The 15,307-nt window shown below is 42.1% G+C and overlaps 1 protein-coding gene across 1 annotated transcript in view; it reads right to left on the reverse strand.

Moving 5' to 3' along the window:
* Window positions 1-15,307, reverse strand: part of rttn (rotatin) — a 181,259-nt gene that overhangs the window by 118,253 nt on the left and 47,699 nt on the right. The window contains exons 12-15 of the mRNA XM_048595750.1: window positions 13,885-14,097; window positions 11,990-12,102; window positions 10,304-10,430; window positions 8,922-9,047 (exon numbers count right to left, since the gene is read on the reverse strand). Coding sequence (XP_048451707.1) covers window positions 8,922-9,047; window positions 10,304-10,430; window positions 11,990-12,102; window positions 13,885-14,097 — 579 coding nt within the window. The remainder of the gene's footprint in view (window positions 1-8,921; window positions 9,048-10,303; window positions 10,431-11,989; window positions 12,103-13,884; window positions 14,098-15,307) is intronic.

Here is a 15,307-nt window from a genome sequence, read left to right on the forward strand (position 1 = left end):
GTTCAAAAAAAAAATCTACCTTTTATTTAAAAACATTTACTGAAGTAGCGTCAACTACTTCACTGGGCAAGGAGTTCCATAGATTGACAACCCTCTGGGTGAAGAAATTCATGACATGAAACTCGAACACAGAAACAATGCAGAAAATAGCAACAGACTTCAAAAGGACAAATAGAGGTTAATAAAATGGATAGACAACCTAAGTCACTCAGAGTTAAAAAGGACTGCAGATGCTGGAGTCAGAGACAACAGTGTGAAGCTGGAAGAGCACAGCAGGTTAGGCAGCTTCAGAGAACTAGGAAAGTCGACATTTCGGTTCAGGTCCCTTCTTCAGATCTGGGGAGGGGGAAGGGAGCTGAGAAATAAAGAGAGAGAAGAGGGGTGGGGCCAGAGGAAAGATAGGTGGGATGGTGATAGGTGGATGCAAGTAGGGGGTGGTGAGGATTGGTCAGTAGGAAGGGTGGTGTGGATAGGTGGGGAAGAAGGTGGACAGGTTGTGTCAGGTCAAGGAGGTGGGGATGAAAGGGAGATTTGGATGTGGGATGAGGCCATGAGTGGGGAGATTTTAAAACTGGTGAATTCTATGTTCAGGCCATCGGGCTGTAGGCGCCCGAGGAAGAATATGAGGTGTTGCTCCTCCAGTGTGTGTGGTGTTTTAGGAGGAAAAATTAGGAAAAACAAAAATAAATAAATTAAAAAGGTATAATTTTAAAGGGAACCTAGAAACATCAGAGACGACTATATGTGCACAATTTTTTCCAGGTGGCAGAACAATTGAAAAGGCAGATATATTAAAAAGAAACAATGCTAGGCTTTATAAGCTGACACACAGAACAAAGTAAACCAACAACTACAGATCTAAGCCAAAAACAGAAATTGCTACAGAAACGCAGCAAGTCTGCACCAGCTGTCAGAAGAAAACACTGTTAACCTTTAATGTCCGGTGACTCTTATACCCAATGAAATAGCAGGGCCATTGCAGCTCAGGAAACCATTAGATTCTCCAATGTGCCTGGCCACAGCATTGGTATCTTACTACAGATAACAAGGTGTGGAGCTGGATGAACACAGCAGGTCAGGCAGCATCAGAGGAGCAGAAAAGCTGACGTTTCGGATCTGGACCTTCTTCAGAAATGGGGGAGGGAAAGGAGGCTCTGAAATAAATAGAGAGGGGGAGGCAGTGATAGAAGGTGGATAGTGGAGCAGATAGGTGGAGAGAAGACGGACAGGTCAAGGAGGTGGAGATGAAGCTAGTGAAGGTGAGTGTAGGCAGGGAGTTGGGATGGGCGGTTTGTCAGTGTGGAGGGAGGGGCGGGTAGGTGGGAGGGAAGACAGACAGGCCAAGGACGTGGGGATGGGGGGGTGGGGCTGGGGAGATTTTGAAGCTTGTATAAAGTCCACATTGAGACCATTGGGTTTTAGGGTTCCAAGATAGAATATGAGGTGCTGTTCCTCCAGTTTTCGGGTGGCTTTGTTGTGACACTGGAGGAGTCCCAGGATGGACATGTCGTCCAGGGAGTGAGAGGGGGTGCTGAAGTAGTTCTCAACTGGGAGGCGTTGTTTGTCACGAACCGAGCGTAGGTGCTTCACAAAGCGGTTTCCGAGCCTCCGCTTGGTCTCCCCGACGTAGAGGAGGCTGCATCAGGAACAGCGGACACAACAGACCATATTAGCAGACGTGCAGGTGAACACCTATTTAATGTGGAAGGTTTTCTTGGGGCCTGGGATGGAGGTGAGGGGGGAGATGTAGGGGCAGGTGTAGCACTTCCTGCGGTTGCAGGGAAAGGTGCCGGCAGTGGTGGGGCTAGTGGGGAGTGTGGAGCAGACGAGGGAGTCGCAGAGAGAACAGTCCCTCCGGAATGCAGATAAGGGTGGGGAGGGAAATATAACCTTGGTAGTGGGGTTGGATTGCAGGTGGCGGAAGTGGCGGAGAATGATGCGTTGAATCTGGAGGTTAATGGGGTGATACGTGAGGACAAGGGGAGTTCTGTCTTTGTTTTTATTGCGGGGAGCGGGTGTGAGGGCTGAGGTGCGGGAAACACAAGAGATGCGGTCGAGGGTGTTTTCGACCACTGTGGGGGGGCAGTTGCGGTCCTTGAAAAACGAGGACATCTGGTATCTTACTTCCTTGTTTGCCAAATAGTGACGGAGCACAGATAGGACTGTGTGCTGGAGCTGTCGTAGGAAGGATTTCTCACTGGAGACACTACTGCATCGGTATCAACGATTCCCCTGGACTGAATTTTTGAAGTTGCAGCAACCACACGAATGTACAGAAATGGAAAGAGTGCTCTTAAGTTTCTTGCCCTCAATTGGAGATCTTGCTCAGGGATCTGAGGTAGTATAGTTAAGAGATCTCTCTCAATGACAGGGAGAAGAGGACAACCTTGCCAAACAAGGCAGACATGATTGGAAGTAAGCAAGTAACTCAGAACTGCAATTTGCCCCATCCTGGAAACTGTAGAGTGCCAAGAAACCAAAAGTACAGCTAACACAAAGGGAAATTCAAAAGTCAGGCACAAAAGTAATAGAGAGTAGGAACTGCAGATGCTAGAGAATCTGAGATAACAAGGTGGAGAGCTGGATGAACACAGCAGGCCGTTGTGGCTTCCTCTACATCGGGGAAACCAAGCGGAGGCTTGGGGACCGCTTTGCAGAACATCTACGCTCGGTTCGCAATAAACAACTGCACCTCCCAGTTGCGAACCATTTCAACTCCCCCTCCCATTCCTCAGATGACATGTCCATCCTGGGCCTCCTGCAGTGTCACAACGATACCACCCGAAGGTTGCAGGAACAGCAACTCATATTCCGCTTGGGAATCCTGCAGCCCAATGGTATCAATGTGGATTTCACAAGCTTCAAAATCTCCCCTCCCCCTACCGCATCCCAAAACCAGCCCAGCTCATCCCCGCCTCCCTAACCTGGTCTTCCTCCCACCTATCTCCTCCTCCCACCTCAAGCCGCAACCCCATTTCCTACTTACTAACCTCATCCCGCCCCCTTGACCTGTCCGTCCTCCCTGGACTGACCTATCTCCTCCCTACCTACGCTCACCTTTACTGGCTCCATCCCCGCCTCGTTGACCTGTCTGTTTCCTCTCCACCTATCTTCTCCTCTTTCCATCTTCTCTCCGTCTCCCCCTCTCTCCCTATTTATTTCAGAACCCCCTTCCCCTCCCCCATTTCTGATGAAGGGTCTAGGCCCGAAACATCAAGCCTTCCTGCTCCTATGATGCTGCTTGGCCTGCTGTGTTCATCCAGCTCTACACCTTGTTATCACAAAAGTAAGAGAGTTGTTAATGGAGGAGTAGGGCTGATCAGAGACAAAAAATGACCATGAATCCATTGTCGATTGTTGGAAAAACCCATCTGGTTCACTAATGTCCTATAGGGAAGGAAACTGCCATCTTTACCTGGTCTGGCCTACATGTGACTCCAGACCCACATCAATGTGGTTGACTCTCAACTGCCCTCTGGGCAATTAGGGATGGGCAATAAATGCTGTCTAGCCAGGAATGCCCTCATCCCGTGAATGAATAAAGGAAAAAAAAGGGATTTACACATGGAGGCGGTGGGGGGCGATGGCTGAGGTGTTAAATAAATACTTTGCATCTGTCTTTATAAAAGAGGAGGACTCCGCTCAGGCCATGGTGACAGAGGAAACCAGATTGTTGGCACTTAGAGCTGACAAGACACAAGGACCAAATGAGATACATCCAACAATTCTGAAGGAAGAGAGGGTGGAAATCATGAGGGTGCTGGCCTTAATCTTTCAGTCTTCTCCAGACTTGGAAGAGGTGCCATAAGACTGGAAAACTGCAAACATTACAACCTTGTTTAAGGAAGATTGTAAGGTTAATCCCAGCATTTAGACCAGTTAGTTTAATTTCAGAGGCGAGGATATTTTCAAAGAATCCCTACAGCGTGGAAATCAGCCATTCAGCCCATCAAGTCCACACTAACCCTCCTAAGAGCATCCCACCCTCCTACCCTTTCCCTGTAACCCCACATTTCCCATGGCTAACCGACCTAGCACGCTTACCTGGCTACAATGGGCAATTTAGCATGGCCAATCAACTTAACTTGCACATCCTTAGGGAGGAAACAAGAGTACCCAGAGGAAACCCACGCAGACACGGGGAGAACATGCAAACTCCACAGACAGTCACCCAAGGCCGGAATCAAACCCCGGTCCCTGGCACTGTGAGGCAGCAGTGCTAACCACTGTGCCGCCCCTAGAAACTTCTAGAAACAATTATTCTGGATAGAATTAGTAAACAAGTGGAAAAGGTGGGCTGATAAGGAAGAATCAGCACATATTTCTAAAGAGGAAGTTATGTTTAACTGACTTGGAGTTTTTGAAAAGGTAACAGGAGGTTTTGATGAGAAGAACAAGGCTGTTGGTGTTGCATTCATGGATTTCCAGAAGGCATTTGATGCAGTGCCCACAACAGACTTAGGTGGAAAGTTATAGGTCATACTATAAAAGGGGCAGTAGCAATGTAGATACAAAATTGGCTGACTGACAAGAAACAAAGGATATTTTTCGGGCTGAAGGAAGATTTGTAATGCAGTTCCCAGTGGTCAGTACTAGGACCTTTGCTTTTCCTCATATATATTAATGATCTGAATCCTGGTGTGCAGTGGACAAGTTCACTGGTTGCAGATGATGCAAAAACTTGCAAGAACTGTAAACTGATAGGTAGTAGAAAGGAATCAATGCAGAGAGGTGTGAGGTGGTGCACTTTGGTTGAAGAATATTGTAAGACAATGTAAAATAGGGGTACAATTCTAAAGAGGATGTTGCAGCAGAGGGACCTGGGTGCATACGTATACAGATCACGGAAGGTGGCAGTACAGTGAGAGAGCAATTAGCAAAGCATACAGTGCTCTCAACTTTATTAATGGGGGCATAAAGTTTAAGAGCAAGGAGGTGGTGCTGAATTTGTGCAAGACACTTGGCTGAAGTATTGTGTACAGTTATAGATGCAGCATTACAGGACATATGCGAATGCATTGAAAAGAGCGCAGAAGCGATTTCCAAGAGTGGTTCAAGGAGTGCGAAACTTCAGTTACGAGGTCAGATCGAAGACTTTGAGACTGTTTTCCTTGGAGAGAAGCTGACAGCAGATTTCAAGAGTGGGCTGGATAGAATGGATAAGGAAAAGCTGCTCCTGCACATAAAAGAAAAGGAATGAGTGCATTAGATTTAAAGTGATGTGCGAAAGAACCAAGGATGATGTGAGAAAAAAAAAAGGTTCACAGCAAATAGTTAGTGCATTTCATGCCCTGTCTGGAAACATGATACAGGCAGGTTGTATTGAGGCATTCAAGATGGGGAAAAGGCAGGAAATTAGCATGAGGTCCTGATGCTTGTTTGAAGAACCAGTGTAGGCATGTGTGGCCTCCTTCTGCGCTGTTAGAATTCTGTGATTCGGAGAAGAGCATCTGTCTGGTAGACATATCTACAAGGAAGTTAAAAGTTATGAGGACAAGCAGGGAAGGAGACCGAGGTCACTAACAGATCAGCCATGATCTCACTAAATGGTAGAGAAAGCATGAGAAGCCAAATTGCCTCATTACTACCATTTCTTATGTCCTTATTAAAGAACCTCAACAGCATTGCTAAGGTGAGTGGATAACACTTTTGTGCACAAAACCCCATGCTGACATACACAGTATTCGTCAGGACAACGCACATTGCAGCTCTATTCATTTCCTCTGTCATCAGTCCCCTCATTCTCATCTGAACAGCAAACATTCTCACTCATCCATTGCCCTCTCACCCCCATCTCTCTCAATTACCCTCCACAACTACTACTCTTTCCTATGCCCAAACAAGTCATTACTAATACCTGCGGGAACATCAGAACATAGGGGTTAGAGGTGATTTAACCCTTCCAGTTCGCTCCACCATTGAATAAGATCATGGCTGATCTACCTGATGGAGTTAGGTCTACTTTCCTGCTTGTCCCCCATAGCTCTTGACTCACTTGTCTTATCAAAACCTAACTCAGCCCTGAATAATTTTAAAGATCGGAAAGAGAACACAGCTTCAGGGAGAGGGAGATAGTTGGGGTGGGATGGGGTTTGATCTTCTAGTAACAGACACTGTCTGTATAGGGGAGATGACAGCCTAGTGGTGGTATTATCATTGGACTGTTAATTTACAGACCCAAGTAACATTCCCAGGACCCAGGTTTGTATCCCACCATGACATATGGTGGAATCTGCTTCTGCATACAGTTTAAAAAAATCTAGAATTAAGAGTCTAATGGTGACCATGAACTGATTGTTGGGGAAAATCCCATCTGGTTCATTAATGTCCTTTACCGAAAGAAACTGCCGTGGCCTATGTGTGACTCCAAACTCTTGGCTCTTTTTTGCCCTCTGGGCAATAAATGTTGGCTTAGCCGGTGACACTCATATCTTGTGAATGAATTAAAAAAAAGTCACCTGGTCTACTGTGAAGGAGATATTGTATTAGAAGGCCGCAGATGTCAAAAAATGACTGCTGTGAAAATCCAAGCCTTTTGTGGCACTAGCACTCATTATTTTGAGAGAGCCAATTCTCTGCCTGCGGATCTTATGATAGGGTCTCACCTCATTCAAGCTAAATTTCTGCTCTGACCGGTGGAATTGTGGTTTGATATGACAGCCCGTCCTAGCATTGTTCCTGCTAGTGGTTTTATTGGTTGCACTGCTCATAGGGATGCAATGGTACAGCTCCATAAGGTGCTTATAGCCATGGCGAAGGCTGTCAGCGGAGAAATCCAGTTAAAGGTTCGGCAAGTCCAAGACTGGTGGTGACCTCCAAGAGGTTAGCAATCACTTGTCAAGCACTAAATGCACTCTCTGAAAAGTTGCTCTGTGATTAACTTTCCATCCGACTATGGTTGGAACTCATACTTCAAGATTTCCCAACCTGTAAGTTTTACTGAAGAAGAACTCCGCACATTGATGCTAGGGGGCACTTCCAACCATTTCAGTACTATGTCCCTTCCTGTTAAATCTGGAATCCTAGATTAAAACACAAAACTTAATTGCTTATTAGAATGCTGAAATCCCTACCCAACAGCTGCAGCACTGGGTAGTCAAGTGAGTATAGGCACACTTAAACCAATTTTTCTCCATAGAACAGTTATGCTATCCTGGTATCAGCTTAGTAAACCTCCACTACACTCCCTCAAAGAAAAGTGTATCTTTTCTTGGGTTGGGAGATGAAAACTGCATACAGCATACCAGCTATGATCTCACCAAGGGCCTGTTTAACGGCAGCAAGCTATCTCTACTTCTGAACCCAAATCCTCCAGTTTCTTTAATGATGAGTTAATCTTATGGAGAAAGTTTGAACTGATTGGGCCATACCACTGGGGTTTTGAAGAGTGAGAGGTGATTTCTTGATACATGCAAAATTCTGAGGTGACTTGACAGGGTAGATGCTGAGAGAATGTTTCCCCTATTTTGCTGAGTGGTGTTGGGGTGTTGGTCTAGAACTGGGGACATAGCTTCAGAGTAAGCTATCCCATTTAAAGTTGGGTATAAGGAGGAATTTCATCCCTTAGAGGGCTGGTAATCTTTGGAATTACCTAGCCAAGAGGGAAGCAGAGACTGAATCTTCTAGGTTCCGGCTGACCGGGAGACTGTGCTGCTCTTACCACTTGCCATAGGCATACTGGAAGGATTTTCAGGTTGATAATCAACTTGTTTGACTACATCATGAATACACCTTCCATGGCTATCAAGTTCTCCCAGAAAATTACCTCCCTTCTCAAGACAATGCCATCCATCAACCCTGGAAAGAACATTTCAGCACCTCAACCATAAATCCACAGAGCCAGCTGATACTCTCCAGACCATCCCCAATTCCCTGTGGTAGGATCCATTTGTGAACCACCACCAGTAAGACAGCTGCAACAAGCAATCAAACAAAAGAAGAACAAAGCTTGTGGTCCGAATGGTATTTTAGCTATAGTGTTGCCTGCAACAAGACTTCATTCACTCATCCTTTAGATTTGCGAGGGAAAAGAATGCCCGTCTCCCCTGACCCGACCAGTGCATTGACTTAGTAAGTTACAGACTGTGATCCAAAGATTCAGATGTCCAAATATACTTCTTCACAATTCTGCATCAGCTTTATGGCGAAATAACTCCAACTGTCTCGAGTGGGAGATGTAAAATAAATATGGACTTGAACCAAGCCCCCATACCTATTAGCTAATTAAAGATCAATTGACCTTTGGTATCAGTATTAAATATTAGCTGGATGTAGAACTCTAACTTCAGTGGTATCCATGCCAAAACTAATTACCACAGACACATATGGTCTATAGTTTGTCGATGACTGAAGTTTCATTGTCTGCTCTGCACCAGAGTTGCAAGCCAAACCCGATTTCTCCAATTCAATGTTAAGGCCACAATCAGACCATCCATGATCTTAGTTAATGATGAAGTAGGTTTGAAATGCTAATAGCCTTAATTTTGCTTCTATTTCTTTATTCTTTATGTCTTTACACTTAAAACAGAGTAAGCTAAGGGGAGCTTTAACAGAGTTGTTTTAAGGATCTTGTTTGAGCAATTAAGGAATAGTTGTTCCAGGAGCAAAATTGATAAGCAGAGGACACAGATTAACCTAACTGGCAAAAGAACCAGACCAAAGGTGAAAATAATGATAATATGTATGCAAATTCAAAAGGTAAAGTTTCAAAAAGCAAATGAATAACAATTTGAAAAGAAAAAGTTTCAGGGGCACATGGAAAGAGGTGACAAATAATACAGTTTACAATACAACTGGGACAGACTAATGCGCTGAGAAGCCCCCTCTATTATAATTTTACTGCTTCTCTCATCAGATCATGTTTACCATCCCCAAATCGTAAAGCATTTCTTTGTACATAATTAAACAATCTGAATAGCTACCTGTTCAGTTGAATCCATTAGACCAAATGTACATATTTCATACAAAACCCAGGGATGGAGAAGGAAATTAACACCTCGAGAAATTGATGACATTGGGTTGATAACATTGTGGATTCCAAGACAAGCCTTCATAAGAAAAAGGTTTAAAAATTATGAGTATTTCAAGACTACGAGTCTGCATATCAGTAACTACGAGTCAATGGTATTTCAGAAACAGGCTTAAGAAGAAAAAAATTAATCTATTTACCCTTCAAACGTAAATCCATCTCCTATCATTCTGCATCCATCAAGAATAATATTAATAGTATTCCGTCAAGTATTTTGCAGCTTTAAGCTAGTCTTATTTTAGCTAAATGCTAGTGATTACAAGTGAATTTAAGAGGTTTGGATCGATTCCCTGACTAGGACCCTAGGGCTATACTGGGCTGACACTATAAATGCAGTGTTATGGAATGTTACACTGAAAAATACCATATATTTGATGAACCATTAGAATATGGTTTGTCTATTTGTATGGGTGTGTGCAAATAAATCATACCACACTATTTCAGGGAATGCTTTGGAAGACTTGTGGATTTTGGGTCACCATTTGCCCCTCAGCCACCATCATCAGAAATAGATTATTCATTTATTGTATCACTGTCCTCATGGTTTCATATGCAAAAATTATTGAAGTGAAGTCGCTATTTATGGAAGGTCATTCTTTAACAGTGAAGTTCTTGAGATGTGCTAAAAATTGTCATAAAAATCTAAGCTATATCTTCATCCCAGCTTTGATTAATTCAGGGTTGACTCAGCCCCAAGATCTTTTACTGGTTCAGGGTTATCTAATATTTATTATGGGTTGAAAAGGTTCCAACATAACATGACATCCCTTCATTTTCATTCTTCACAGCGAACTCTTCAAAAGCTACAAAATACAGTATTAAGATTTCAATTATCTTCATAACACATAACCAGCAGACTCAGTTCTTCAGTGTCTAAGCCTCCTGCCTGCAATCTTTACCATCCTTATTCATCAAGTCAGAATCTCTCAATGTCTGAAAGGAACCATGTGGTTGATGTTCACTCTCTGTCCTGCCTTGGTCAGACCATCCTGCTTTTCCCAACCTCCATATTTTAATGTTCCTGGCTTCATCTTCAGCCAATGTGTAACACTCTTGAAGAATGCAGTTTTACACCATGGAAACAAACCATTCTATAATCAACATTCATGCTGCTTGTGAGGATCCTCCCACCTTTACTTCATCTCATCTAAATCAATAAATCTTCTATTCATTTCTCCCTCAAGTGCTTATTTTGCTTCCTCTTAAATGCATAAGCATACTAGTGAAAGTAAAATCTACAAGTAGTCAACAGATCAAGCTCATGTTTCATCCCACCTTCACGAGATTTAAACAGCAGCGATAAGTTTCGACTTTAATAGTTGGCAAGGTGTGAGACAAAAGTTTCAGAAATATTTTCCGACTCTCGCGGTCAAGTATTGGCATGGCCTCTGCAGATTTGGAACTGTAGAAAAAGAACACAAACAGCAACAATAGTCTTCAAAATCTCCAAAATATTTGTACATTACTTCTGATCACAATAAAACATGATAGCTGCTAATTGTGCAAAACAAACATCTTTTCCAGTATTAACATATGTATATCCTTAACCAATCCAATTAATGGATTGTTAAATTAACAGCACAAAAACTGAGAAGGAAGTGTAAAACAGAGCAGGTGAACTAGATGCCAAATCAGGCACAGGCAGAGAAATTAAGGGGACAAGAAAGAATGCACGTAGAAAGAGAAATAAACTGAAAGAAAAAGGAAAGATGAAACAAAATTTGAAATTATAGCCTTTATTATATCTAGCAATTCAAATCTGAAGCAATGAGACAAAACACTTGCAATGGAACCAGGAAGACTATTTAGTAGTAATTACACTGATAATGTAAAAGGGTACCTAGCATGAAACAGACAAAATTTAATTTCGTTATCTAACACGGAAATACAGCAACTTCACATCTTGCGATGGGTTTCATTGGTGAGGCAAACAGAAACAGGCTTTCATATATAACTATCGGAAGTATGGCAAAAATTAGACAGCAGATTTTGGATATTTCCTCCCCTTCAGAAATTAGTCATGAAGTACAACAAACTTCTTAAATACAACTGAGTATCTTACTACACCATTGTAGGAACAGTTAAAAGTCAGCCATATTGCTGCAGAGATGGGATTTGAACTCATATCTCTTGATCCTGACCCCAGGATTCTGGGCAACTTGTCCAATTAGTTAATCAAGTGCTACTAGATCCCTTAAAATTAATGTCAAAAATGCATGAAAAGCAATTGGGCAATTTTTAAATTAATTTACTTTAACAGAATTGAGCAGATTTCAAAACAAAAATGACATTGCTAAGTCTCTTGACACCCAAAAAAACTGAATAATAACATTACCTAAAAGTTCATAGAATTCCTACTGTGTGGAAGTAAGCCATTTGACCCACTGCGTCCAAAATAACCCTCTGAAGAGAATTCCACCTAGACAGAACCCCTACCCTATTCAATAACCCTGCGTTTCCCATGGCTAATTAACTGGCCTGTGATCCCTGGACATTATGAGCAATTTAGCACTGCCAATCCACCTAATCTACACATCTTTGGATTGTGGGAGAAAACCACAGCACCCAGAGGAAACCCACGAAGACAAGGGGAAAATGTGCAAACTCCAAAAAGGGAAGTTGATTGAGGCTGGAATCAAACCCAGGTCCCTGGTACTGTGAGGCAGTAGTGCTAACCACTGAGCCACCGTCTCTGTCTAAGGCAAATCATTCATATCCTACACTAGAGTGCGTCATCCCTTCAACAACAGTCCAAATAACATTCATTTTCAGATTAGGAAAAATAATCTGATTCACTAAACTATCCCACGTTGTCTTTAATAAATTCTAATGAATCAAAAGGAGGCATTCCTTGGGTTCTACAGATGAGAAACTGTGTTTAAAGAAAAGGCTTTGTCAATACAGCATGTAATCCTGAATGTAAGGAATAGTTAAGCTTAATGAGAAATTCCCATTCTTTACATTTCTGAGCAGATTTCAACATATCTTAGGATCACTTGCAGCTGCTGATGATAAGGAAGGCTAATCAAAGCCTGGTCTGCAAATTCAATCAGCTCCATAAGATTCATTTCACCCTAGAAAAATAAAAATGCAATTAAGTCAAAAGGTTTCTTTTCACCAAATATTCTCTGACATGAAACAAACCACATTACACTAAAGATAGCATTTGATAAGATTAAATCATTACTATTTGACCATGAAAGACACCTCAAAAAATGCTGCCAAAGTACAACACAAAATCAATGACAATTTTAGATTATTTTCACATGGCTTGATGCAATGATGACAATAAGTGGGCATTCTGGCTTTTCTACATGTGTCCACTGACAAATACAAAACCCTCTACAAAACAGGGTATTTCACAATCATCAAATGTTACAACAGTTGTGTAAAATTATTTTAAAATCAAATCTAAATTGATTTTCAAAAAGATAATTCATGAAGGTTTTTTGATGATCTATGCTCAAAACATATTTCCACTTGCTGTACAAATTGCAGTAACAACTGTTTTAAAAAATGGAATAGTTGTCATCATTAGCAGCCGTATAATTTGAGAATAATGTCTACTTAGGGTTGCACATTGCTGCTATAGATCTTCAACTTTAGCTCACACAGGTTATTAGGCATAGGGCAGGACATCCCACAGGGCAGTGGGATCAGGTGCGCAAGATTGGCTCGCTTTCCTTTCTGGTTATCATTGAGGCAATGGAACTCAGAGTGATGCAGCTTGATGAACAAGTCGTTGCAATTCTGAGCAATTTCTTCCTGTCACTAAAGTCAATACTGTCCTATTTTAAGGGACAGCTTCAGTCTCTTTAAAGTATTTTCTTTTTCCTTCCCTGAAGCATTAGCCATTTCAGATTCAAGATTTGAAAGACCATTTCTGACCATGCGATCAGAGTCCTGAAGTTTATGTTACATGAGTTTTACCTGAATGTTTGCAGATATAGTTTCAAGATGGAGTCTAGCATTGGACAAATGGTCCTCCCATCAAACGTGGAGGCACTACTGATAGATGTTCTCTAGCATTCTAATATAACACTAATACACTACTTGGGTTTTGCTCCGAGAAATAAGTATAACGCTGTGTTCACTAAGACTTTTGCTGACCTCTGGACAGCGTTCACATAACTTTGATTTTTGTCTGCAGACCTCCGAGGCTCACGTGCAGCAAGTCAATGATGCAAATTACTTTGGCTTGTCAATCACCCTCTGAGGACCCTCAGACTTGCAGCTTGGAGAGAATATTGCTCGTGGAGATCATCAACACTTGCTGCTATAATTTGTAGAAGCCCAAGCTGGTGCAGCTTTTGAGGCAAGTTGCTGTCATTGCATAGGAAGTGCTTAATGTATTCCAGAGGCTCTCCTTCAACATAAGGAATATTTGATTGACCAGATGTTGGTTTATTTTGGCAACAGAAGGGCAAGATGAGCAAAGATCCAAAGTGGCTTGCAAACCTGGTGCAGAGAAGACAACTATAATGCAGTCATCTACAAACTGTAGATCATCATACCTACAGTGGTCAGTTTATTTTTGGCAGAGGCCACAAATGCTAAAGAGGTTTCCAAGAGATAGCACTGAATACTGACACAAAAAGGTCAGTTGATCTCTGGTGGAAATGAGCAGCCACTATTAATTAGTTTGTGAATAGCATGGGGGTTACCACACAGCCTTGCTTAACCCCAGCCCAGAAACTGTTGAGGTACTACCCTCTCGTTCATCACAACTAAATCCTAGTTCATATTATCCTGAATCACCTAGTTCCTATAGCTGAGAAAATCCTCCCAAAGACTCTCATTGTAAAAGTAAAATTCAATAAATGCTTTCAAACAAGGACAACATTAGTAGCAAATACCTTGGTTTCAGCAGCTTTGAGAAAAGTACATACACACTCCATTGATTCCAACATCTCAGTTGCTCTCTTATATATCTTGTAACTCTCCAGGCTGACCTGCTCTAAGTATGCAGTGACAGTCTCATGAATGCTGTGGTAGCTGAAACGAAATGATAAATCCAGGGACAGAAGATATAGAACACTCCCTAGGTTCTCTGGCAGAATTTTTCTTGCCTAAAAGAGAATTACAAATCCTTAAGTAAGTCACAAATATAATAAATTCCTACAAAGTATTAGAAAACTATTACCTAGAAATCATCTTGATGAGCCATTTGAGGTCATTTTATTAACTGCGCATTACATAAACTGTTTCTGAAACAACTTTTGTGCCCAATTTCACAATATGCATAGTTATAAGCTTGATTCAGACAATGATCTGAAAAATGCTTCCGATAAAATTGTAGTTTTTAATTTAATACTTCAGATATCTTGTGCAATTATTTGTTGAACTTAGACAGCAAGTCCTACTATGATAATCCTATAAAGACATTTAGACGTTTGACACATGCTTTCCCCAATGAATTGCCAAATTATAGAGAGGTCGAATAAGAACCATGTTCAGTATGAGAAAAGTCAATGATCTAAGGCTCCTGCTTCTATAATGCCTGCTCAAAAGTGCATATAACATCTGATAAAGACAGTAGCACCAGGTTGAATTGTGCAAGATGGAATAGCTTATGGATGCAGTTTGTTCCATTCACAATTGAAATATGACCAAGATCTGTTCAGTACTCATGGGTATTGGATCAGAAGTCAGGGATGCTTTGATCTAGTAGAAATAAAACAGGCTATTCTTAAAAATCTGTACTGATGATCTGAATTTTGAACTTTCAAATATTTAGTCATGGGAACAGGAACAGCCAGAAATGGCACTGGTGGAAGTGGAGAGGGCAGGTTGATATTAGATATCTGCTTAAATAGCAATGATTCCTAGTTAAACGTTTGGTTAAAACTGCTGATATGATCTTTAAAAGCAACAACATCCAAAACGCTTGTTCCCATTATTGCAGCCATGGCAAGGGGAGATTGAAACTGGTTTTGTTCTCTAATGGAATGTGGGCATCTTTAGAAAGGTCAGAATTTACTGTCCATTGTGGAGAGATAGGTACAAGGACAGACAGGCACAACACACACACAGAAGCAAACAGAGAAACACACACAGGGAGAGAGAGGGGAGAAAGGAGGATGGACAGTGAGAGGGTGGGGGTGGTAGAAGGGAGAAAGAGGGGCGAGGGAGAGGGTAGTGAGGGATAGGGGACAGGAGGGTGAGAGAGAGACACACCCAGAGAGAGAGAAAGAGAGAAAGCAAGAGAGAGACACAAACACTCTCTCTCTCACACACACACAGAGGGGCGCGAGGTGGGCGGAGATGGAGGGACAGAGG

Source organism: Rhincodon typus, chromosome 4 (genome assembly GCF_021869965.1).
Source record: "Rhincodon typus isolate 14 chromosome 4, sRhiTyp1.1, whole genome shotgun sequence".
NCBI lineage: Eukaryota > Metazoa > Chordata > Chondrichthyes > Orectolobiformes > Rhincodontidae > Rhincodon > Rhincodon typus.